This window comes from Neoarius graeffei, chromosome 23 (genome assembly GCF_027579695.1).
Source record: "Neoarius graeffei isolate fNeoGra1 chromosome 23, fNeoGra1.pri, whole genome shotgun sequence".
Classification (NCBI taxonomy): Eukaryota; Metazoa; Chordata; class Actinopteri; order Siluriformes; family Ariidae; genus Neoarius; species Neoarius graeffei.
In genome coordinates, this window is record NC_083591.1 from 35,229,169 (window position 1) to 35,256,024 (window position 26,856).

General features: G+C 41.3%; 1 protein-coding gene across 3 annotated transcripts in view; it reads right to left on the reverse strand.

Moving 5' to 3' along the window:
* The window catches only part of LOC132871692 (ephrin type-B receptor 1-B), a 940,976-nt gene that overhangs the window by 245,839 nt on the left and 668,281 nt on the right, over positions 1-26,856 (reverse strand). For all 3 annotated transcript variants that reach the window (XM_060906104.1, XM_060906105.1, XM_060906103.1), the window contains exon 5: positions 18,595-18,930. In XM_060906104.1, coding sequence (XP_060762087.1) covers positions 18,595-18,930 — 336 coding nt within the window. The remainder of the gene's footprint in view (positions 1-18,594; positions 18,931-26,856) is intronic.

The following is a 26,856-nucleotide window of genomic DNA, read 5'->3' on the forward strand; positions in this document are numbered from 1 at the left end:
GGCAGAGTCCAAATACACAAAACAAAATCAAAACCAGAAACGTAATACACAAATACAAGGCTTGGTAATGTGAGACACTGGGTACATCATGTATATTTTTGCCAAGTCTGTGTGTTTACAGAGTCCTTATAAGTGCACGCTGTGATTGGGCTCTATTCCGTAACAGGTACATAGTACTGTAATGAGTCCTGATGGCACTTAGAGCCTGCGTGGACATGACACAGAAATGCTTTTTTTTCTTTTGAAGACTCCGACTCATTGTCATTAAAGGCAGGGGACACAAATTTAGTGCGTTATATGCGAAAATTCGGAGTAAAAGAGTTCATTAGCGCAGGGTTGCAGTGTGCTTTGTCTGAAAGGCTTCACATGAACTGTTGACCCAAATCAATTCGATTTTATTTATAATGCACTTTTAGCAAAAAAAAATGGCCTCACAGGAATCTGAATATCGAGCTACATTCCCAATCAGCAAGTGAATGGTGAGAAAAAAAAATAATAATAATACAGCATACACATCTTTGTCATAATTGATGCAGAAAAAAATCAACATGCAGGAAATATGTTGTGTTAAAATAAACATGTAATGGTGCCACCATTCTCAGAACAAGCCCAGAATCAATCCTGGGTACAGAATCAACTATTTCAGCCAAGTGTGAAAACGCTCTGAAGCTCCTTTTTTTTTTTTTAAGTCTGTAAGGGATTCTGCAGAGTGATTGAAGCTGAGCCATGCATTCCACGATGATAGAAATACAGATGAACAGAGTTCTGTTTTCAATGATATACCACACAGTAGTGGCAGCAGACCATGCAATCTGTTTCAACATTATATGATGTGTGTCCTCAGGGTAATATTCTTTTGTATAACAGCAGCTCTCTTAGTTCTGTGAATGCAGTGCTTACAAGTGTGTTTGTTTGCCTGTCATTAGCATGACCACACGCTGATGGCTAAATGTGCCAGTCAATTGAAAGCCAGTCAAGCTGGTCCAATGCCACTGTAACAGCTATTGCACTAAATAGATTCAATTTACCTGCACACAAACAAACAAACAAACAAACAAACAAGCAAACAAACAAAAACAATATAAAGCTGACACACAGTGTGAAAACAGCTGTATAATCAACTGGTAACAAAGCTACTGTTTTTAGTGACTTTAAAATTATATAAAAATACAAAAATAAAATGATAAACTGAGAGTTTAATTAGTAAATTTAGTTCTCCAAACAGCTTCTTTAATATTGCAGTTGCACTGGAAATTGATAAATTTTATACCTAGCTAGCAAGATAGATAGATAGATAGATAGATAGATAGATAGATAGATAGATAGATAGATAGATAGATAGATAGATAGATAGATAGATAAGTCCCTTTTATACAGCTTGTTCAAGGAAAGAATCTTACACCATTTTTCCACTTTGCATTCCATATAAAATCTGGAACAATTGGCAGTAACAGAGCCAAAATCAATGTCTGTGTAAAAGGAATAGCCGGCACGGTGGGACAGGGGTTTGACGTTTTTGACCCATTCTTTTTTATGAGACCAGAGAGAATTCAAATGTCTCCGTCTATGGTGTCTGTGATCTATATTATATATTCACAAGATATGAGCAATCACACACTCTGATTGGCTACTCTATGTCAAGGTGCAGGCACTTACGGACGTATGCGCAGAAGAGGAGTGTAGAGCAAACAGTGAACAAGCAAAATGTGAGAGGTGAATCAGGGTTGAAGAACGAGCAATGGTTAGGCGAACGGCAAACAGGGCAAACGAGGACAGAGAAGAGAGTAAACGAGAGAGGCAAAGCTAAGTCAAGAAACCGTGCGCCAGTCAGAAATAAACAAGGCTCGGTATGTACTGGGAAAGGCAGAACAATACTTCGCAGTGAAGTGGTGTGAGAGTGGGATTTAAATAGGCAGAGGGACTAATAGGGTGATGAGTGATAGCTGTGGTTAACAGTTGGGAGACAGAGGGTGCTGTGAGTTCTGGGAAGTGTAGTTCATAGAGTTCATGTTTGAAGTTTGGTCGAAATCGGCAGGTTTACTGACACTCTACTACTAGGCTATCAACTCATATACCGTGAGTAGAGAAAAACAAAATGGTGGGGCATTTTGCTGAACCAACCGAGGATGAAATAAAAACTCTACTTGAAAACATCTCATCTCATCTCATCTCATTATCTCTAACCGCTTTATCCTGTTCTACAGGGTTGCAGGCAAGCTGGAGCCTATCCCAGCTGACTACGGGCGAAAGGCGGGGTACACCCTGGACAAGTCGCCAGGTCATCACAGGGCTGACACATAGACACAGACAACCATTTACACTCACATTCACACCTACGGTCAATTTAGAGTCACCAGTTAACCTAACCTGCATGTCTTTGGACTGTGGGGGAAACCGGAGCACCCGGAGGAAACCCACGCGGACAAGGGGAGAACATGCAAACTCCGCACAGAAAGGCCCTTGCCAGCCACGGGGCTCGAACCTGGAACTTCTTGCTGTGAGGCGGCAGCGCTAATCACTACACCACTGTGCCGCCCCTACTTGAAAACAAAACCCCAAAAAATGCAAAAAAGAAACAAAATATGGAATAAAAGTATTTGATAGAAAAAACATATCTTTTTTTTAATTTTTCAAGATTTATTATTATAGCATTTTTCACAAATTGCTCCCGTCATTTCACCGGTTTGTTTGTATTCTAAGCGGAAATGATTTTGTTGGAAGCTTTGGATAAAGTTTTTATTTATCGAATTTGCCAAAAATAAAAATAAAAATGCTCTGTTTCTCAAAATCCACACAGCAAATTACTCAGTGTTGAATTAACACTTTGAGAGTTGATTTGTGTCCAATTGGACCTATATAAACACAGTAGGGTGTTAATTCAACACTCTGGGTGTTAATTCAACACTGGGGATTTTGCTGTGCAGTGAATGTGGACATAATAAAACAATTATTCCACTCAATCTCATCATACATGGCTTATAACCGACTCAACACGTATCAGCGCATATACGACTCAATTTCAATCTATGCATCTCAAAAAATAAGAATATCATGATTGGAATATCATATCGTATATTCTATATTCAGACATAAAGGGAAATATTTCAAGCCTTTTTTGTTTTAATTTTGATGATTTATGACTTATAGCTCATGAAAATCAGAAATCCAGTATCAACAAAGGATTTACAATACAGAAATGTCCAACTTCTGAAAAGTACGTTCATTTATACTCTCACTACTTGGTTGGGGCTCCTTTATGACAAATTCTGTATTTTTGGGTGAGGTGTTTCTCATCTTCCTCTTGACAATACCTCAGAGATTCTCCATGGGGTTCAGGTCAGGCGAGTTGTCTAGCCAATCAACCACAATAATATCATGGTCAGCAAGCCATTTGGTAGTACAACCCCGACTCCAAAAAAGTTGGGACAAAGTACAAATTGTAAATAAAAACGGAATGCAATAATTTACAAATCTCAAAAACTGATATTGTATTCACAATAGAACATAGACAACATATCAGATGTTGAAAGTGAGACATTTTGAAATTTCATGCCAAATATTGGCTCATTTGAAATTTCATGACAGCAACACATCTCAAAAAAGTTGGGACAGGGGCAATAAGAGGCTGGAAAAGTTAAAGGTACAAAAAAGGAACAGCTGGAGGACCAAATTGCAACTCATTAGGTCAATTGGCAATAGGTCATTAACATGACTGGGTATAAAAAGAGCATCTTGGAGTGGCAACGGCTCTCAGAAGTAAAGATGGGAAGAGGATCACCAATCCCCCTAATTCTGCACCGACAAATAGTGGAGCAATATCAGAAAGGAGTTCGACAGTGTAAAATTGCAAAGAGTTTGAACATATCATCATCTACAGAGCATAATATCATCAAAAGATTCAGAGAATCTGGAAGAATCTCTGTGCATAAGGGTCAAGGCCAGAAAACCATACTGGGTGCCCGTGATCTTCAGGCCCGTAGACGGCACTGCATCACATACAGGCATGCTTCTGTATTGGAAATCACAAAATGGGCTCAGGAACATTTCCAGAGAACATTATCTGTGAACACAATTCACCGTGCCATCTGCCGTTGCCAGCTAAAACTCTCTAGTTCAAAGAAGAAGCTGTATCTAAACATGATCCAGAAGCACAGACGTCTTCTCTGGGCCAAGGCTCATTTAAAATGGACTGTGGCAAAGTGGAAAACTGTTCTGTGGTCAGATGAATCAAAAATTTGAAGTTCTTTATGGAAATCAGGGACGCCGTGTCATTCGGACTAAAGAGGAGAAGGACGACCCAAGTTGTTGTCAGCGCTCAGTTCAGAAGCCTGCATCTCTGATGGTATGGGGTTGCATTAGTGCGTGTGGCATGGGCAGCTTACACATCTGGAAAGACACCATCAATGCTGAAAGGTATATCCAGGTTCTAGAGCAACATATGCTCCCATCCAGACGACGTCTCTTTCAGGGAAGACCTTGCATTTTCCAACATGACAATGCCAAACCACATACTGCATCAATTACAGCATCATGGCTGCGTAGAAGAAGGGTCCGGGTACTGAACTGGCCAGCCTGCAGTCCAGATCTTTAACCCATAGAAAACATTTGGTGCATCATAAAACGGAAGATGCGACAAAAAAGACCTAAGACAGTTGAGCAACTAGAATCCTACATTAGACAAGAATGGGTTAACATTCCTATCCCTAAACTTGAGCAACTTGTCTCCTCAGTCCCCAGACGTTTACAGACTGTTGTAAAGAGAAAAGAGGATGTCTCACAGTGGTAAACATGGCGTTGTCCCAACTTTGAGATGTGTTGTTGTCATGAAATTTAAAATCACCTAATTTTTCTCTTTAAATGATACATTTTCTCAGTTTAAACATTTGATATGTCATCTATGTTCTATTCTGAATAAAATATGGAATTTTGAAACTTCCACATCATTGCATTCCATTTTTATTTACAATTTGTACTTTGCCCCAACTTTTTTGGAATCAGGGTTGTAGTTTTGGTACTGTAGGCAAGTGCTAAGTCCTGCTGGAAAAGGAAATCGGCATCTCCATAAAGCTTGTCAGAAGACGGAAGCATTAAGTGCCAGAGGTGGACAGTAACGAAGTACATTTACTTGAGTACTGTACTTAAGTACAGTTTTTGAGTGTCTGTACTTTACTTGAGTATTAATTTTTTTTTGGAAACTTATGACTTTAACTTCACTCCACTACATTTCTATCAAGGTCCTCGTTATTATGAAGCAGCTTTGAAAGTGGATTTTTTTTGTTTTCTTTTATAAAACATGATTGTTTTTTTCACAGGTGACATTGAGACAGCCTATGGGTCACGTCAAGTCTATAGACTGTATAAGTTCAATTTCTCAGCAGCATTATTTGAACACGATCAGTTGATGGCAGAATAGAAGGAGGCGTTTTTTCTGCAGAATGTGCGCCCTCATGACCATACCTAGAACCCATGTTTCAGTTTTCTGAAAGGATTAAAAATTCATTTCGTTTTAAATGTTTGCTTTGTTTGCCTAAAACGAACCACATCACGGCCTGCAAAAACTCGCCATCCAACCTGCGGAAGCTTATTGAGGGATGTAAACATTTTATTCCAAGAGAAAGCTTGCAATGAAGTTGTCTCTGCTTTTAGAGGTAGCAATAATGTTGCAATAGCTATGCAGTCTGGTTAGTCAAATGACTTTCTATGGATTTGCCTGCCAAATTGCTACAGCCTTGTCCACAGCTAACATTTACACATAGCTAGTTAACTTGGACACTGTTAGCATGTCAAAATGGACTGGCACTAACATGAATAATGTTAACTTTAGCATAATCTTGCCAAATAAACAGAATGTAGAAAGATTTCTTTTCTCGTAACATTAGCTACCCAATATTATTTCAAGTTTGAAAAGAGTTTGGTAGCATGTCAGGTGGAGCTTCAGCTCTACAGGTTCTACAAATTAGTCAGAAAATCCAGTCGGTTGCTTCAGAGCCATTCAGTATTGTAAGCGTTGTGGCAATAAAACAACAATACATTGACAGAAAATGTACTTTTAATACTTAAGTATTTTCAAAAGCCATTACTTCAGTACTTTAACTTAAGTAAAAATTTCACTGTACAACTTTCACTTGTATTGGAGTAACATTTAACCAGTGGGATCTGTACTTTGGGTACTTTGTCCACCTCTGTTAAGTGCTCTAGAATCACCTGGTAGATGACTGCATTGACTTTGGACTTAATAAAACACAGTGGACCAACACCAGCAGATGACATGGCACCTCAAATCATCACAGACTGCAGAAACTTCACACTGGACTTCAAACACCTTAGACTTGGTGCTTCTTCAGACTCTAGGACCTTGATTTCCAAATGAAATGCAAATTTACTTTCATCTGAAAAGAGGACTTTGGACCACTGAGCAACAGTCCAGTTCTTTCTCTCCTTAACCCAGGTAAGACGCTTCAGACGTTGTTTTTGGTTCAGGAGTGGCTTAATATTAGGAATGCGATAGTTGAAGCCCCTTTCCTGAAGAATATGAATTACTACAGTTGTGGAACGGGGCTATTTAGTATATTTTTATTCCAGTATTTATGATTTACTGTCTTTAGTATTACTCTATAATGTCGAAAATAGTCAAAATACGGGGGGGGGGGGGGGGGGGGACCTTGAAGAATGAGTGTCCAAACTTTTGACTGGTACTGTGAGTAAACCAATTATAAACATCAACAGATATGAAGGCATGTATACAAACAAATAAAAAATAAATATATTTTCAGATCGATCGACAGACAGACAGACAGACAGACAGATAGCAATTAATTCTTCTAGAAATAGTCATCCACTACTCGTCAGCCACCATACTGAATTACATCATCCACCAAATTAGTGTGTGCAAGTCTGAAATGAGAAAATCTCCATTAATAGGAACATGCTGTGTTTCCACGTCCCATCTGTAGCAGTCCTATTAACAGCAGTATAATGATAAATGTTCAACATCATGCACTTCTCTACCCCACAGCCCTGAGTCAGAAAGAAAAATAAAATAAAATTTAAAAAAATCCTCATTTAAATTTTCCACTTGGTTAGTGTCCTAGCACCAGCAGCAGCTGCTCCCCAGACAAAAGCTCAACTAGGGTACGGTTTACAAAAAGAGCACTACTCTGATAGAACATGAAGATAAAGCATTAGAAAGAAAAAAAGAATCACTCTCTGGAAATTTTCTCTCTCTGCAAATATTCCCCAAATGGTTATTTTCTACCAGCAGTTAGTTTCCAGTTAGCCGGAAATGTCAGACCTATTCAGCTTCCACACACCCCAACCCCTGAAGGCCTTGTCATCTTGGGAGAGCAGTAGGAGTAGAGAGAAGCACTCTTCTCTGTTACTATTTGTGTGTTTACTGGAGTGAGGATTGTTCAGTTTGTTATAAAGAATATAAAACATAGGAATGCGTTGTGAGCTTGTACTGGCGACAGAACCTTCTATAGTCTCAGAAAACAAAATAGCTCCATCCAGGTCTACTTTATTGTGGTGTTAGCTTAACGATGTCACTGCAAAATTGTCCACAGCCTTTTAAACATTTTACAAAGACTGTGTTCAAACTGCTTTGGTTGCTTTTCCAAAAACCACATCTCATTACAGGGGAAACGCTACCTTTGTGCACAGACACAAACAGATCCTCTGTATTTACGCAGAGCAAGCAGAGAAACAGAAATGCAGGAAGAGAGCAAATATTCATATCTATATTCATCAATCATTATAGCTGTGTTTATACTTCTCTAAGTTGGTAATTCTTTGTGAGCATTTGATAAACTGCAATAATGGCTCATAAAGCTGTAATATTTAGCTCATGTTTCAAGTCTTTAATTTTCTATAAAGCTGCTTTGCGACAATGTCTGTTGTATACAAGTAAATGACATAAAAAATAAACTTGACTTAATAACGTGCTATAAATAATTCCTTGATAACGTATAATTATGTTATAATGACTTATATTATAGGGACATGAGTGTTTTACTGAGAAACATGCCACTCATATTTTTCATACGAGCTACATCCAGGACATGGAGAACCAAAACTGTGGCATAAATCTCGATATGGCACTCATGAGGAAATGGCTGAATTGTTTTGATAAATTTGGGTACAATTTATTTGTGAATGTGTCCATATAATTAAAAAAAATAAAACACACATTGGCTTGAAGATATGAAGTTTATCTTCTCGTGTTGAAAAACTTGCATTTTTCATTTGAAATGCATCATGGATCTGAGTGACATATTTAAATAATATTGGCTGAGGTTAAGTGGTCTATCAGATATATTCCATTCAGCTAGCATGATACTGAATGAGTCAAAGATGAGTAGCTGAATGGAATATATCTGATCGACCACAAAAAAGCCAGCCATATATTATAATTATTATTATTATTATTATTATTATTATTATTATTATTATTATTATCTCATTCTCATCTCATTATCTGTAGCCGCTTTATCCTGTTCACAGGCAAGCTGGAGCCTATCCCAGCTGACTACAGGCGAAAGGCGGGGTACACCCTGGACAAGTCGCCAGGTCATCACAGGGCTGACACATAGACACAGACAACCATTCACACTCACATTCACACCTATGGTCAATTTAGAGCCACCAGTTAACCTAACCTGCATGTCTTTGGACTGTGGGGGAAACCGGAGCACCCGGAGGAAACCCACGCGGACACGGGGAGAACATGCAAACTCCGCACAGAAAGGCCCTTGCCAGCCACGGGGCTCAAACTCGGACCTTCTTGCTGTGAGGCGACAGCGCTAACCACTACACCACCGTGCCGCCAAGCCGAATATTATTATTATTATTATTATTTTCCCTGTGTAATTTACTTAGTTACTTTTAAAATCAACATCGACAACTACACACAACAGAACGACCTGGCAGCCAAAATTCTCTCAAAATCTTCCATTTTTAATGAAGCAAACCTCGCAGCTATGTTTGTTTACAAATTGTCCCAGTCACTCGCTAGTGCTGAAGTTTTACATCTCCAATGTGTCTCTTTTCCAGTTTTTCGATGTCCGTTGGTATGTTTTTCTCTTGTAAATATGCATGAAGAATATCTAATGAAGTTTTGGTAGCCTTTTGGGTGTTTAGCACGTCTTCAGTTTTCAGTTTATTTATTTAGTGCTTAATCTGAGCAGTAGCACTGGATTAGCCTCGTCTTCTCTTTCCCCGTGGACAAAGAAATGATTGTGCGCATGCGCAGCAGAAAAGTTTTGTCAATGGATTTTCGCATGAGCTCTGATGTGTGACGTTGTGTTGTCTTGACAATGTGCAATATTTTAACAATATTGCATGCTCATTCTCCGTTGGGTAGAGTGGCGTAATACATGTAGGATAAGTGATATGATAATACTGCATGCTATCTATAAACCCACGAGTACATGTTTTTATTCCATCAAAAAAGTGTCGTGTATGTATAATAATTCCCAATTTTTCACTCTGATGACGTCACTCCCGTCACTCCTGCTGATTTGATGCATGTTGTCAAAATGGCAAACCGGTTCAAAATTAAAATTATTTTGATGAATTTTTTTGTGGACATGTCCATATAATATAAATAATATTACACGGTGGTGCGGAGATATGTTTATTTTTTCATGTTGAAAAATATATCGCTCATTTGCTTTGCTCATTTGTGAAATATATTCACCACTCGAAGATAAACTTCATATCTTCATGCAACTAGGTAATATCCTCTATTTAATCATAAACAGTGAAACACAACTTTTGTAATGTAATGTGGAGGAAAGAAAAACATCATATTAATTAGAAAAATAAGATGGCATGTTAGGACTATTTTAAACATATAAATTACAAAAACCATGTTCTTATTTTTTTGCTGGTGGTGTTTTTTTTGTTTTGTTTTGTTTGTGTTGTTTTTTTTTTTGGGGGGGGGGGGGTTATTCAGAGAAAAAAAACCTCAGAATTTTTGAAAGTAAAGTCATAAATTTATGAGAAAAATCATGGATACACTCTGAGATTGTAAACTCACATGTCTGCAAGAAAAAAAAAGAGCCACAAATTACTGTTACTTTGAAACTGCTGAGCTGAGAGTTATAGGAAATGCAATCTTGATAGTCGATGTGGCTCCTTGCCAAAAAAGTAAAAAAAAAAATCACAGTTTTGTTTCTCATAAATTTGTGACTCTAAGCTCTGAGGATTTCTTACTTTTTTCTCCTAAAATTATGACTTTAATCCAGGAAATTGCGAGGGTTTTTTTTCCCTGAGTAATACCCCCCACACCACACCATACCACACCCACTCCAGCTTTGTAATTTTTTTTTTCTTACCTACAATGGCTTCGATATGCCATCATAGAAAGCATGCATTATTTACATTTCAAGATGAATATATAAAAAGGCACATTACAAAATCACACAAATAAATAAATTCAGGTTAGCTTGGTTGAAACACATTGGTGAAGAGAATCTCATACACAGCATCCAGTGAAAATTTCAGATATTGCTATGTAGTGTATGCTTGTTCCAGAATATTGATATACAACAAATAGAAGGTGCTGCAAATGAGGTGTACGCAAACTTTATTTTTTTCTGTGAAACCAGGTTGAACTCTGAAATCCACATAGCTGACATTTTTCACTGTTGATCTGTTACTGAAGCACAAACATTAATAAATACAACTAATTGATGTTAACTATAGATGACTTGCAAGCACATGATCAAAATGTGCTATGTCATGAGCGTCCACCATGATGGTGGATATACAAAGCAACTAGGATGGCAGCCGCTGAAAGCGTGTCTGTAAACAATGCTGAATTTTCTCAGTATTACCACGATTTGAACGGTCAAGCAAAGATTTGATACAAAGAGAGGATAGATATGTGTGGTTTTGACCCGTATTATTGAAAAAAGTCAGACTTTTCTGAAGATAAGACGCCAACCATCGAGTACCCAGATATCGCATTCTATCTGGTTTGGCTGCTGAAGAATCAAGTCCGAGCTTGGACGAAATATAACCCATTTTCTGAGTGGGTGCCCAGTCTGGATCGTCAAGTCAAGTTTCTTTCTATAGTGCTTTTAACAATAGACATTGTCGCAAAGCAGCTTTACAGAATTTGAATGACTTTAAACATGAGCTAATTTTATCCCTAATCTATCCCCAATGAGCAAGCCTGTGGTGAGAGTGGCAAGGAAAAACTCCCTCACATGACATCAGGAAGAAACCTTGAGAAGAACCAGACTCAAAAGGGAACCCATCCTCATTTGGGCAACAACAGACAACATGACTATAACATTAACAGTTTTAACATGAAAAATCAGAACCAGATTTCCACTAATGCCACTGTGAAATAATTCCTCCTTGAGTTTGGTTCCTTGGCTCCAGTAGCATGTACACAGAGATTACAGTTTTTGTGTACCGTCGACTGTTTCTATCATATAATTTCGCTGGTGCTCCTAGAAGCAAAATGGTAATACACGTGTTAAAATTATAACAACGACCGAGTGAACCACGACAAGAGAACGCTCATTTTATAGCAAAATTCTAGCAACACGAAATAAAATTCTTCCCTGATATTATCGAGAAAGCTTTTGAATCTCACCTGAGATAAAATGATTACTGCAAACACGAGCTGTTTTGGTTTCAGCCTCGGTTAGATCAGCCCTGCTGATGTTGTTCAGCCGTGCTCGTCTCCTCTCTGTACTAAGCCTCAGAGTTTCCTCACCCTCTTTCCGAATCACGGACAGAATTCGAAAAATTCGGAACGTGCCACAGTCACGAGTACTGTTGTGACCACAAGCATCTACAGCACAAAGATATGGCAGAGCTAAAAGAACACTTAAAGCAGTGGAAAAACAAAGAGCGTTGCGCACGCGTGACTATGTTTTGTATGAAATGTCGCTTGACCCGGGCAGCACGGTGGTGTAGTGGTTAGCGCTGTCGCCTCACAGCAAGAAGGTCCGGGTTTGAGCCCCGTGGCCGGCAAGGGCCTTTCTGTGCGGAGTTTGCATGTTCTCCCCGTGTCCGCGTGGGTTTCCTCCGGGTGCTCCGGTTTCCCCCACAGTCCAAAGACATGCAGGTTAGGTTAACTGGTGACTCTAAATTGACCGTAGGTGTGAATGTGAGTGTGAATGATTGTCTGTGTCTATGTGCCAGCCCTGTGATGACCTGGCGACTTGTCCCGGGTGTACCCCGTCTTTCGCCCGTAGTCAGCTGGGATAGGCTCCAGCTTGCCTGCGACCCTGTAGAAGGATAAAGCGGCTAGAGATAATGAGATGAGATGTCGCTTTACCCCGCGTTTGTATATCCGCCGACATCCAGGTTTCTATTTTGCTTTGACGTCACTTGCAAGTCAAGGATAGGGTCTATATGTATAATTTTAGTGAAATGGAACATACTGTCCTTTGATTTTATTTCACATCAACACAATCATTTACCTTGACAGAAAGTAAGGGTGCTGCTTCAGAGCATCTTTCAAGCAGGAAAACTGAATCCTGACAAAAGCACTGGCCAAAACATTAAAGTAAGTTGGGGCAAAGGGGATGGAGTGGCCAGTGGTGTTAATATCGGAGATTTTCAGATTCAGAGCTCACATGGCTCATCTGTCATATAAACTGAAGACTGCTCTTTTAGTGTATTTTCAAAGGGATAATTTAATAGCAATGTACTTCAGTGTTAGAATGCAGCTCTCCTACACAAAATGTGTGAATGTTGGCAAGGCTGTGGAAGCAAATTCTGTGGTACCAAAAGTACATTTCTGCAACATGGATCAAACGACTCAGCAGCATGTCTTTTTTATCAAAGAACGTGTGAAGTGTAAATAAAGTAAGAAACTACAAAGTGCTAGCGGAGCCACACATCATAAACAAATCATGTCTTCGTGGTTTAGAACCAAATCTTCCTTGTTTACAAAGACACAAGGAAATGGGCACAGTAAATTGTCCATGAACCTTGATTTAGTCTCCAAGTTGTGTTTTTTTTAAAGTTTGTCTGGCCTTATTTTGAAGTTTGTCATTTACCCTCAAGGGAAAGTTATTATATATGGCTCACCCTGCAGCTCTTTCATCCCAGATTAAAGGAATGAAGCTTCTGGATGTAAGCCTACAATCAGTGACATTCAGAGAAAGGACGGTAGCAGACGAGAGGACAGAATACTGGAGGACTACAGATAGGAGGACAGGACACAGGAGCAGAGAGTTATGTTCCTGAATATTTAGAGCTGCATATTTAAGCTTGGGAGATGGAGAGAATGGTAGACGAATGACATCTCACTGCTCGGACTGTCACATTGTGATTAATATATGTGCATTATTTTTAAGACTCTTATTGCGAAAAGCAGACTTTGCAGCATTGGAACTTTATTTGCACAAAGAGACACACAACCAAGATGGTGAACCACATTCAACCATTCATGACCACTCGTCTATTGTATCCTTGTTGAGATGTATCGCAGTAGACTCCTGCATACACACCCAGTCACTAAAGCAAGTCATCTGGGACAAATGACCTGAATATAAAATATAAAATGGGGTGTGTCTGAAATGTTGAAATAGTGCACTCCTGACACAACTAGAGTACATGTGAAAAAATAAGAGAGAATAAAATCCAGCAGGTGCTTTTATGATGCTTGCATGCATTTCAAAAACTCCAAATTCATTACACAATATTATTTTTTGTAATTTGTCATCATCATTTTCATGGTGCACTCAATAGTAAATAGAGCACAGATGAGCTCCATCCATTATCTGTACTGTAGCCGCTTATCCTGTTTTACAGGGTCACGGACAAGCTGGAGCCTATCCCAGCTGACTATGGGTGAGAGGCGGGGTACACCCTGGACAAGTCGCCAGGTTATTGCAGGGCTATCAATTTAGAGCCACCAATTAGCCTAACCTGCATGTCATTGGACTGTGGGGGAAACTGAAGCACCCGGAGGAAACCCACGCATACACGGGGAGAACATGCAAACTCCGCACAGAAAGGCCCTCACCAGCTGCTGGGCTCGAACCCAGGACCTTCTTACTGTGAGGCGACAGTGCTAACCACTACACCACCATGCTGCCCCAGATGAGCTCTGTGTGGGTGTGCGTGTGTGCATATGTGGGGGCAATTATGTAATCTTTATATGAAATTCCTGTAAAAACGATCTCTCTCATGAAAAAATATGTGTTAAAACTAGATTTCTTTTCATGTTTTTGAAAGAAAGTCAGGTAAAGAATAAGTACTGCTCCCCCTTCGGGAAAATCCTGACTTGAATTCATAAAAATATGTACCCTGACCACAGTAAAGTGGTTAATGAAGGTGAATGAATAAAAATATCAGAACTTTCAGAATTCAGTGTTTTCAAAAATGTTTTGAAAGTTAAATAAATAAATACACATGCGTGCACACATGCAGATGAGACACAATCCATATAATATCCAAATCCAGATTAAAGAGGTCTGGACCCAGACTCAAGTCTTGTAAAAACATTAATTGTGGTCATTATATAGACAGAATTTCCATCCATCCATCCGTCATCTATAGCTGCTTATTCTGTGTGGGGTTGCAGCCAAGCTGGAGCCTATCCCAGCTGACTATGGGCGAGAAGCGGGGTACACCCTGGACAAGTCGACAGGTCATCACAGGGCTGACACATAGAGACAAACAACCATTCACACTCACATTCACACCTACGGTCAATTTAGAGTCGCCAGTTAACCTAACCTGCATGTCTTTGGACTGTGGGGGAAACCGGAGCACCCGGAGGAAACCCACGCAGACACAGGGAGAACATGCAAACTCCGCTCAGAAAGACCGCTGTCAGCCACTGGGCTCGAACCCAGAACCTTCTTGCTGTGAGGTGATAGTGCTAACCACGACACCACTGTGCCGCTCGAGACAGAACTGTCTGTCTATAAACCCTCAAAGACAGAATGTGTTAATTTATACCACGTCATACTTGTCAAGTTTGCAGGCAGATGACGGATGTAATTGCAGGCGAGAGTGTGTGTGAAGAAAACTGGCAAACAAATCCTAATCATAATCCAAATTACAGTCAGAGAATAGCAAGGGGTCGAGCGAGGAACAGTCCGAATATCAGACACAGGGCAAAGATCAATATCGGGAAATGCAGAAGAAAGGTCAGAGTCAAAATAAAGCAGCAGGATGAAAGCAGGCTTGGTACGGTCAGGTAGGGCACATTGAGCAATACTTCACAGTGAGCAAACTGAGGGGGAGTTCTTCTATAATGTGTGAGCAGTGATTAGGGAAAAGCGGAGCAGGTGCGGCACAGATCAGAATTCGGTTGAGGGAGGGCGGTGCAGTGTCTGCTGGGAGTTGTAATCCATAGCGGCCATGTTTGAAGGCTGCCATGAACTCAGGGCTTCCACGTCATGCGTGACAATGTTCTCGAAGAGCAGTTGTAAAAGAAGTGCTGGCATTAGTTTAAATTTCAAGTTTATATTAATGCACCCTTTTTAATGTTATCTTTTCTGTAGTAACAACTCATTCACAGGGACTTAATTTAAGATGAATAAGCTTCTACTTCCTCTTTCAGCTGCTCCTGTTAAGGGTTGCCACAGCAGATCTGTTCAACATATTTGATTTGGTATAGGTTTTACACCGGATGCCCTTCCTGACGCAACCCTCCCAGGCTTGGGACCGGCACTAAGTATGCACTGGACTGTACAACCCCAGCGGCTGGGTATTTTATCTAAATGCATGTCTTTGGACTATGGGGGAAACCAGAGCACCCGGAGGAAACCCATGCAGACACAGGGAGAACATGCAAACTCCACACAGAAACGCCCTTGTCGACCATGAGATTCAAACCCAAAACCTCCTTTCTGCAAGGTGACAGGGATACAGGTCATTTCATTCAATGCCTTTTTGTCCAATAGTTAAGACGTTTCATCCAAAGCCTTTTTCATATGCACTATCAATTATTGTATATTTCAGGTATTTGTTTGTTCAAAAAAGGGAGGAATTCTCAATGGAATTTGACTGAAGCAAAACACATTTTTGCAGCGTGTAGTTTAACCACCCGCCACTTGCCAAATGCTTGTTGTGTAAAATCTAATGGCAAGTAAAGATCACCCCAGACTCGCCTTTCTTGGCAATTGTGGTCAAAACGATGGGTTCCTACCTAGTATTCATGTATAGTCCAAGAAACATTCGACAAAAGCTCCTTCTTCGTGCATGTTGGGGGCCACCATTGCAAAATGAAACTGGAAATTATGGGAATCAGCGAGTGTCAACTTCGAATGCATTCGGCTGGGGCCGCTTGTGGGGAGAGATTGTTTTTATTAGACCAAATTACATAGAAAATCTATACTTGCACTTGCCAGATATCCTTTTTTGGGGCCCCAACTATTATGTGGGTGTCGGTCCTATTCACTTTGGCATGTGCATCTGAAGGACTCTCGGGCATGCTCCAGAATGTATGCGCACCGAGCGGACTCTTGTACGCGTGCAGTTAATGAGGCTCGCCTGCACATGATCAAGAGGCATCAGCGTGCAAAATGTTTTATTTCCAAAATGTTATGTTTTGTTTATATCTCGATCTTGTCACACATCTTGTCACCACATATAAAATAATTGATAGTGCGTATGAAAAAGGCTTTGGACGAAATGTCATAAAGGGCATATCACAGGTAAATTCAGGAGCAAGATCAATGTAATTCTCTTAATTTATATTAAACTTTGGTCAAATATTTGTAACATTCTGCAATCTCTGCCATTTTTTTACCTTGCGCAATACCAGAAAAATTCAATTGAATTCAAGCCATTTGATGCGAATTGGTCCGCCTCTGAAAAAACTTGGCATTTGAATTTCCCGGCAAACATTGATTTTCGTGACATCATCTAGGGGACGCCTCCCTCTGAATCCTACGTCAGCGCTGGTTTGTTTATGAGAAAATGACCTGGTGGTTTTCTGCAAATTTCTTCAACGTTATTGCGTAATTATTAAAATGGTTAACAGATGTATCGTAGGAGTGTATAGCAACACCAATCTTGATGGGATTAGTACTCATCGTTTTCTAAAAGACCAGACAATGAGAGAGAAATGGGAGCGCTTGGTCTACACAGGCTGTGCACTGAAACCGTACAAAGCTCGTGCAGCCTGCTGGCGCTTCCGCAGGTAACGTCACGATTCTGGCTCCAGACTCCCTTGGGATTTTTCCAGACGCGTTTTGTTATTTTATTTTTTTCTGCTGTAGACAGATGGCCTTGTGCAAAAGTACCCTTCTGGATGAGTGTGTAAAGGGACATACTTTCATATAAAAAAAAAACGAAACTGGTCCAGAATATGCCCTTAAACTATTGGATGAAATGTCTCAAGTATTGGATGAAATGGTCATTGGACGAAGTGTCCTGATCCCAGTGACAGTGCTAACTATTGCACCACCATGCTGCCCATTAAGATGAATAATAAAGAGATAATATACAGCTGATAAACAGATAAAAATGTTTTATTCAAAAACTAATTGATGATATGCATCACGAACATGAAGGAGTAGACAATTTACATAGCACACCTTATCTGTTGCTGCTGTATAAACAAGCTGCTATTCTTTCCTTTCGTTCTTAGAGAACAGAGAACATCCATCCATTATCTGTAGCTGCTTATCCTGTTCTACAGGGTCACAGGCAAGATGGAGCCTATCCCAGCTGACTATGGGCAAGAGGCGGGGTACACCCTAGACAAGTTGCCAGGTTATCGCAGGGCTGACACAGAGACAAACAACCACGGTCAATTTAGAACCACCAATTAGCCTAACCTGCATGTCTTTGGACTGTGGGGGAAACCAGAGCACCCAGAGGAAACCCACGCAGACACGGGGAGAACATACAAACTTCACACAGAAAGGTCCTCACTGGCCGCTGGGCTTGAACCCAGGACCTTCTTGCTGTGAGGCGACAGTGCTAACCACTACACCACCATGCCGCCAGCCAAGAACAGTTTGAAACATAATTTCAATATATGAGAACTAAAACCTACAGAAGCGTATTGCTGCCATGCCAGAAAAAGAAAAACGGGTCAGTATGACGCTATAATGAGAAAAGTTTATTGTGATGCAGTAACAAGATGTTTTTCATGTTTTAACAAGATATTTCCACGTTATAACAAGAAAAACAGATCACTATCACGTTATAATGTGAACCGTTTATTGTGATAAGGTATTTAGATGTTTTCAAAAGATATTTAAACTTATAAACTTATCACATTATAACAAGAAATTGTTCTTGTTATAACGATATACTATTTATATTGTAATGATGTGCTGACATTATAACATGAAATATTTTGTTATAACAATAATTTACCGAGTAATACAAAGACAAATAATTTATATTACTATAGCAGGAAATTTTTCTTGTTATAACATGATATGTTTGTATGTCGATATAACATGAAAACATCATGTTAAAACGTAAAAGAACTTCTTGTTATCACAATAAACATTTCATGTTATAACATGATACTGATCCTGTTTTCTTTTCAGTAATACGGTTATGTAAATCCCTAAAAGGGGAAAGGGACAGGGAAAAAAAAAACAAGCTTCATTCCCATGATTGGTTAAAATTTATGAGATTGTGTGCACTTACCAGCCTGATTAGTAGTGATGTCAACAGAGACGTGCTGTGCCGGGTAAGGGCTTTTGTTGGTCACACCGTTGACGGCCTGGATCTCAAAGGTGTATAGTGTGTGTGCCAACAGGTTGCTGATGAAAACACGAGTATCGGTGAGGCCCAACTGGCGTGGCACAAACTCCACACTGTCATCGCAGTGCGAGCATGAGTGCCGCTCTGCACTGCACTTTTTACACACAATGTTGTAGACGACGTCTTTACGGCCTCCGGTTTCACGAGGTGCATGCCATTCCAGGGTCACTGATGTCTCATTCACAACAGACATGACGTTCCGTGGCCCAGACGGAACACCTAAAGAAATGAAGAGGAAGAACATCATTCTGGAATGAGTAATTCAAGCATGTGATGACTTCCAGCAATAAAAGAAAAAAGCCTGGCAAGGACTATAAAAGGTGTGAAAAGAAGATGGGCATGATTTATCACATCTAAAACACATTTTAAAAGGAGATCTTTGAAGATTAATCATTAAAAAAGGATTATGTTCCCTGAACTCAATTAAGTTTTGAATGTGATAAGCTGAAGAAAGCTCTTTTACCTCGTGAAATTTTTTTTAATTTTTTCAGTGAAAAGAGGTAAAAGCTATTGATTTCGGGAATTATGCCATTAACTGTGTGATATCATATCAAAGGCCTAGAGTGATGTACAGCTACACAGACTGTATATGACTGATAATATAATTACAAACCATATATCACGAGACTAAGGACACTTTAAGATCTGCTGCATATTAGTTTAAATGTGTTATGGTATTCTTTTCTGAGCCTTTTTTACACTACATGAGTGCTGAATATAGGCACTGAGGGTCTAAAACAGATATGTTGCTTTATATATAAGGCCACAATAACTTAGGACCACTCGACCACCTCTAATCTATGAAATAGTGAAGAGATTTATGGACATAATAGTGCCAATTCATAAAGCTGGAGCGGATTTTAGTGGCCACAGGGAAAGCTGATCAGAAGAATATTTCACAGAGTTTGAGTTTAATGCTAACTCAAACACATTCGATCTTCTTCCATGATCACAGACAAATTCAGTCTCTGAGAGAAACCTATGTCCAAGCAAACACTGATGAAAAGACCTTGAGCCAAAATCCGGTATGTATGATATTAGTCTCCATAACATTTTCTCGCTCCCTTACTTTTTGTCAGCAATTTGTGCAAAAAGATTAAGTTAAAAAGTTCAAGGCTGTAACTGGAGGCAGGCTTAGAGTCCATACCTTTTTCTTATGGCTTCATGTGTATAATGTCTAAGAAAATACATTGACCACATTGTCCTTGCTCAGTTGTGGTTGAATTCCTGAATCTGATTGGTCAGAAGGTTGATTGATTTTCTGTAACAGCAGCTCTGACAATAATATTGTCTGTAATGCAAATTATGTTTTATATTAATGTCCTTGTTATACATTACAGTTTCCATTCTATTTCTATGGTGGATGTGCCATATAGGCTTAGCCTAAAAATAAACAAATTAAAATCATGTTATCATTGAACAAATAAAACTATACAATTGTTTATAGGCTGACATTTTCTGTGAAGAGATGCTTATATCGCATTTATGGAAGGAGTCTCAGGTGCCAGTGCTTTGCAATAGAGATAAAGCTAATATTATATACTGTGGTAAGGGCTCCTGTGTCGCCCCGCCTGAGAAGATTGCTTCTCATGCTACCACTCTCCCAGTGCTGAAAGGGCAGCTCTCTTTCAGCATCCAAGTTTTTTGGACAGCTGGAGAGCATGTGGCTCTGGGGTGGGGCTTGCACAGCTGCAGCAAATTAAAGAGGCACCATTCTCTTACCTCCAGCAGCCTCAAGAGAGTATAAAAAGTGCTTTCTCTATTGCTCAGTGTGTTTTCTGCTTGTGAGCATGGTACTGATGCTGCTCTCCTGTCCCACAGTGAGCTCCAGAGAAGACAATGCATTTAGACACCCCTGTCTACTTTCACAAAGAGGCACCGCCAATCGCCAAGAGCACCCATGGTCCACCAGCTGGCGGAGCTCCTCGCACATCACATAACTGCTGAGCACTCTCCTGCATTCTCCTTCTCCCCCTCTCTCACTTACCCAAAGAAATTAATAAAAGAGTACTTTATTTTCCTCCAGGTCCTGGGTTGGTGTCTGTTCTGCCTGCCACAGTCACAAGTTGCTACAGTGGTGGAGAATATGAGCATGAACGCAGGCCCTACCCACACACCCCATGCCCAGATGGAGCCCTTGATCCAACACCTCCTGGAGTCCAGCCTATTGCAGCAGATCACATAGGAACTGGCCCACGGCCTCCAGGCAGCTACACAAGAACTACTACACCGCCAAGCCATGGAGGGATCTCCCCTCCCATGACTTCCTGATCCCCGCTCTCCCTTCCCATGACTCCCTGATCCCCGTTGGGAGGTTCACAGTCTGCTCAGCAAGCTCACACCCCATGACAATATTGAATCTTACTTCTATATATTTGAGCAGACTGCACTATGATAGAACTGGGCCAAAGAGGAATGGACGCAGATCCTAGCGCCCACACTAGCAGGAGAGCCCTGATGGGCCTATCACTTTCTTCCCCCTGGCATCAGCCGAAGACTATCAGCTCCTCAAGGAGGACATCCTGGCCCAGTAGAGCCTGTCTCCCTGTCAGGCGGCAGTGGCCTTCCATTGCTGGCATTACAATCCCAGCCTCACACCCAGGAGCCAGTTGAATGCCCTGCTATGCACCACCAAATGGTAGCTTCAGTTTGAATTTCATTCAGCTGCCGAGGTAACAGAGTGGGTGGCCATGGACCATGTCCTGCTGGCCTTCCCCCAGAAAAGGATCAGGTTATGGATATGAAAGCTCCAGCTACTCTGGCCAAAATGGTGGAGGCCTTGCAACTCTGGAGATCAGCCATCCTGCCATGAGGAAAACCGGCCTGGTGATGAGGCCATGCTCCCTGTGGTCAGCATGGCTCAATGCTCCCCACCACCACCCAAGTCCCAGACAGTACAGCCCCACTCATCCACACAAGCCTATGCCCACTGACCCTGAATCAGTACCCAGTACACCAGCCAGAAAACCCTGGACAGCTGGTTGTGTTGTTCATAGACCTCCAAGCCCCCAAAGTCCCCAAACTACAGTGTGGTTAGATGGGCAGCCAGCAAAAGCCCTCCTGGATTCAGCAAGTACCTTCACCCTCGTCTGGCCCTCAGCTCTCCCAACATCTGCGACCCTGTGTGATACAGTCAAGGTAACCTACATGCATGGGGTGCAGGTAGAAGACTGCTGAGGAGAGTGGGAGTAATCAGTAATACCTGACTTACCTGTCCCTCTGCTCATAGGGAGAGACTGGCCTGGGTTCCCAGCTGAACTACCAGCCCTTTGCAGAGAAGACAAATGCCCCAGGCCAGCCCGAAGACCAAGAAGGCATCACCCAACAGCTACTTGGACTTTCCTCACTGTCCCTTCCTCCAGCATACTTCCTCATCCAAGGGGGGGGGGTTCCTCTATTATCACATCAATTGCCAACCTTGTGACTTGCTGGTGGTTTTCCGCACCAGAGTCGACATAGTCATACACCTGGCACACTCTCATTCCCTCGGGGGCTACCTGGGAGCCTGCAACACCCTTACCAAACTGAGGGACTGCTTGCACTGGCCAGAGATGGAGGCCAAGATCAAGAATTACTGGCAGAAGTGCCCTCAGTACCAGTGCACCACCCCGACCAAGCCTGCTCCTGCACCTTTCCATCATCAAGGTGTCCTTGGAGAAAGTAGGGATATGTTGGGAACAAACAAACAAACGGAGGCAAAAACATAACCTCCTTCATTAGCATATAATTTTGCTCAGTTCAAGCATTTATTTCTTGGAAAAATATTATCTGCCATAATAAAATAAATACATTTTACCATTGAAATGAGTAAATATGTCAAGAAAGATGAGATGATCTTTTATTTACAGTATACTAATCTCCTTATGAGAAATATTAGATAACTCATTTTATTCAAGATATATTTGCTTGCTAAGATAATATTTTTTCAGTATTGCTACAATAATGTAAGTGATAACAAGAACTAACTCGTTTTGCAGACGTTTCATCACATTAAACCTAAATAAAAATAGTTACATTCGTATATCTTTCATCTTTTACCAATAAATTAAATTGTGGTAGAAGTGGAATTCACTGATTCATATCAGCCTGCATCACACCAGCCTCTCATTTTTTTTATTCCTTTCTTAAATTTCAGGTTAGTATTTCGGGTCATAATGGAGGTGATGGAGCCAGAGGGAATATGAAAACAGTTTAAATGAAATTCTGTATCCTGTATAAGGCTTTTTCATATTTACTCAAGTCTGATCATAAATAAAGCTTTTTACACTTGCAGCTGGTTTCTGTGTTTGTTCTGCAGCAGTTCTTGGTGTCCAACAATTTTGCCTTTCACTAGAAGGCACTGTAAAACCAGTTGTTTTATAAAGACACTATGATACAGCAATGGATATAAGGTACGTACATGGTGCAGGGAAGATGTTCTGAGGCTCTAATCCATTTTCTTGCCATATCTGTGTGTATGTTTGCTGTTTTGGAACATTCCTGAAATGCAGTGTGCGTGATTTAGTTTTTCAGAACATATGAACACGATTTCCATCAATGTCGTGCTTTGTCACTCTGAGATAATTATTACCTCTAAGATAGTATTGGAGTGGCAGGGCCTCGTTTTTTTTTTTTTTTTTTTTGCTAAATACTGAAGACATTTGGGTTTGAGTTCAAAAGATGAATATGAGATGACTGATCAGAGTTCCAGCTTTCATTTCCTGATATGTACATCTAGACGTGCTAGGCAACCTAGAACATGGCACATTCTGTGGCAGATCAAAAGGTCTTAAAGTAAATTAAAGTAAATAAACAATAAAGATTTGGTTGCATATCCCTTGCATGCAAAAACTACATCAAACCAGCGAATGAAGCTGTTGTATTCTTCTTTTGTGGTGATTTTTTAGGGCTTGTACCATAATCTGTATTCAGGGCTTTGGTACAAAGCCCCCCCTTTTGTGTGTGTGTGTGTGTGTGGGGGGGGGGGGGGGGGGGGGGGGGGGGTTGTGTCTCCTTTTCAGGAGGTGAAATGTGCATGCAATTGGGTTAAAGTTTGGTGATGGTATGGTTTGGATCATCAGCAGATTTTTTTTCTGCACACTTTGACCTTTCTTTTACTTTGGTAGGTTAACTTTTCTCCCAGACTCTTGAAGCTCATTTCTGTATTTCTTTGCAAATTCCAATCTGGCCTTCCAGTTCTTACTGCTGATGACAGGTTTGCATTTTGTGGTATGGCCACTGTATTTCTTTACAGCAGATTGTGATACGTCCACCCCTGCCCTGTGGAAGTTGTTGGTGATGTGACTGACTTGTTTTGGTGGGTTTTTCTTCACAGCTGTCACAATGTTTCTGTTGTTTTCCTGGGTTGACTTGTTCAATGTCTGATTGTTAGTACACCAGTGGTTTCTTTCTTTTTCAGAACATTCCAATTAGTTGTATAAGCTAAGCCCAACCATAATGCAATGGCTCTGATCAATTTTTGCACTTTTCTCAGCGTCAGAATGGCTTGTTTTTCTCCCATGGATATCTCTCTGGTATTCATCTTGGTTTATTGCGAGGCGAGGCAAACCCCAGGGCTCAAACCAAGAGTAGACATTTAGAACTAATTGTTTAAGCGTTCAATCTAACAAAGCACACCTGGGCAACAATATACACCTATAAGTCACATGTTCCAAAATTTTTGGTCACTTGAAAATGTGAGGGTTCAAACTAATGGTGTCGTATTGTAAAATGTTTAACATATTAAGATGTAAATATCAGGAAATGGAGGATGGCCGATTTTCAGCCTCCCTTTCCTGGCACCATATCAGGACGGATTATGGTGCAGAGGACCAACTTGTGGAGAATGAATAAATAAATAAATAACTCTATTACTCTAAATTGGCCATAGGTGTGAATGTGAGTGTGAATGGTTTGTTCCTGTGTTAGCCCTGCAATAGATTGGCGCCCTGGCCAGGGTGTACCCCACCTCTCGCCCAAAGTCAGTTTGGATTGGCTCCAGTTTCACCGTGACCTTGACAGACAAGTTGTATATACTCGATAACGGATGGATAGATACAGTGGTGCTTGAAAGTTTGTGAACCCTTTAGAATCTTCTATATTTCTGCATAAATATGACCTAAAACATCATCAGATTTTCACACAAGTCCTAAAAGTAGATAAAGAGAACCCAGTTAAACAAATGAGACAAAAATATTACACTTGGTCATTTATTTATTGAGGAAAATGATCCAATATTACATATCTGTGAGTGGCAAAAGTATGTGAACCTTTGCTTTCAGTATCTGGTGTGACCCCCTTGTGCAGCAATAACTGCAACTAAACGTTTCCGGTAACTGTTAATCAGTCCTGCACACCGGCTTGGAGGAATTTAGATTAGATTAGATTAGATTAGATTAGATTAGATTAGATTAGATTAGATTAGATTAGATTAGATTAGATAGAACTTTATTGATCCCTTTGGGAGGGTTCCCTCTGGGAGGGTTCCCTCAGGGAAATTAAAATTCCAGTAGCAACATTATAGGATAAACAGATAATAGAATAGAAAAAAGAGAGAACTTCTAGATTAATTAAGTTCTTCCCATCCCCTATCCTCTTGTTACCCCTCCTCCCTCCCAGAGAGCAGTTGTACAGTCTGATGGTGTGAGGGACGAAGGAGTTTTTAAGTCTGTTTGTCCTGCACTTGGGAAGGAGCATTCTGTCACTGAACAGACTCCTCTGGTTGCTGATGACAGTGTGCAGAGGGTGACTGGCATCGTCTATGATGTTCAGTAACTTGTCCATAGTCCTCTTCTCTGCCACTGTCACCAGAGAGTCCAGTTTCATGCCAACCACAGAGCCGGCCCACCTGATCAGTTTGTCCGGCCTGGATGTGTCCTTCTTGGATGTGCTGCGCCCCCAGCACACCACGGTGTAAAACAGGACACTGGCAACCACAGACTGATAGAACATCCACAGGAGTTTCCTGCAGATGTTAAAGGGCCGCAGCCTCCTCAAGAAGTATAGCCTGCTCTGTCCTTTCCTGTACAATTGGTTGGTGTTGTAAGTCCAGTCCAGCTTGCTGTTCAGCCACAGCCCAAGGTACTTGTAGGAATCCACAGCCTCCACCTCGACTCCCTTGATCAGAACTGGTCGTGACCTTGGTCTTGACCTCCCAAAGTCAATGACCAGCTCCTTGGTCTTTGAGGTGTTGAGCTGCAGATGGTTCCTGTTGCACCAAATGGCAAAGTTCCTCACCAGGCTCCTATACTCCTCCTCTCTGTTGTCCCTGATACACCCCACAATGGCTGTGTCATCGGTAAACTTCTGAATGTGACACAGCTCCAAGTTGTAGCAGAAGTCTGCGGTGTACAGGGTGAAGAGAAGAGGGGCCAGCACCATGCCCTGGGGTGCTCCAGTGCTGCTAATCACAGTGTTAGACGTGATGTCCTTCAGCCTGACGTACTGCGGCCTGTCGGTGAGGTAGCTGGAGATCCAGGTGACTAGGCGGGGTCCACTCGCATCCTGTTCAGTTTGTCCTGAAGCATAAGGGGCTGGATGGTGTTGAAGGCACTCGAGAAGTCCAAGAAGAGGATCCTCACTGTGCCATTTCCCTTATCCAGATGTGAGTGGACTTGGTGTAGCAGGTAGAGGATGGCATCATCCACAGTAACACCTGCCCGGTATGCAAACTGCAGACAGTCCTGGGCATGTTGCACCTGGGGTCTGAGGAGGCTGAAGAAGAGCTGCTCCAATGTCTTCATCAGATGTGAAGTGAGTGCCACCGGTCGGAAGTCGTTCAGCTCGCTGGGCTGGTTCTTCTTGGGAACTGGAATGATACATGATGTCTTCCAGAGGGTGGGCACTCTCCCCAGCTGCAGGCTGAGGTTGAAGATGCGTTGGAGTGGTTCACCCAGTTCAGCAGCACAGGTCTTCAGTAGTCGGGGACACACCTTGTCCGGGCCTGCTGCTTTCCTGGGATGAAGCTTCCTCAGTTGACCTCTGACCTGGTCTGCAGTAATGCATAGACGAGTCTGTGTTGAGGTGGGGGGGAGGGGGGGCTGCTGCGATGACTGGGGGGAGGTGTGTTGAGGGAAGAAGGATAGATGGCTGCAGTGAGGGGGAGGGTAGGGGGGACGTGGGCTGGTTGAACCGGTTGAAGAAGTCATTCAGCTCATTCACCCTCTC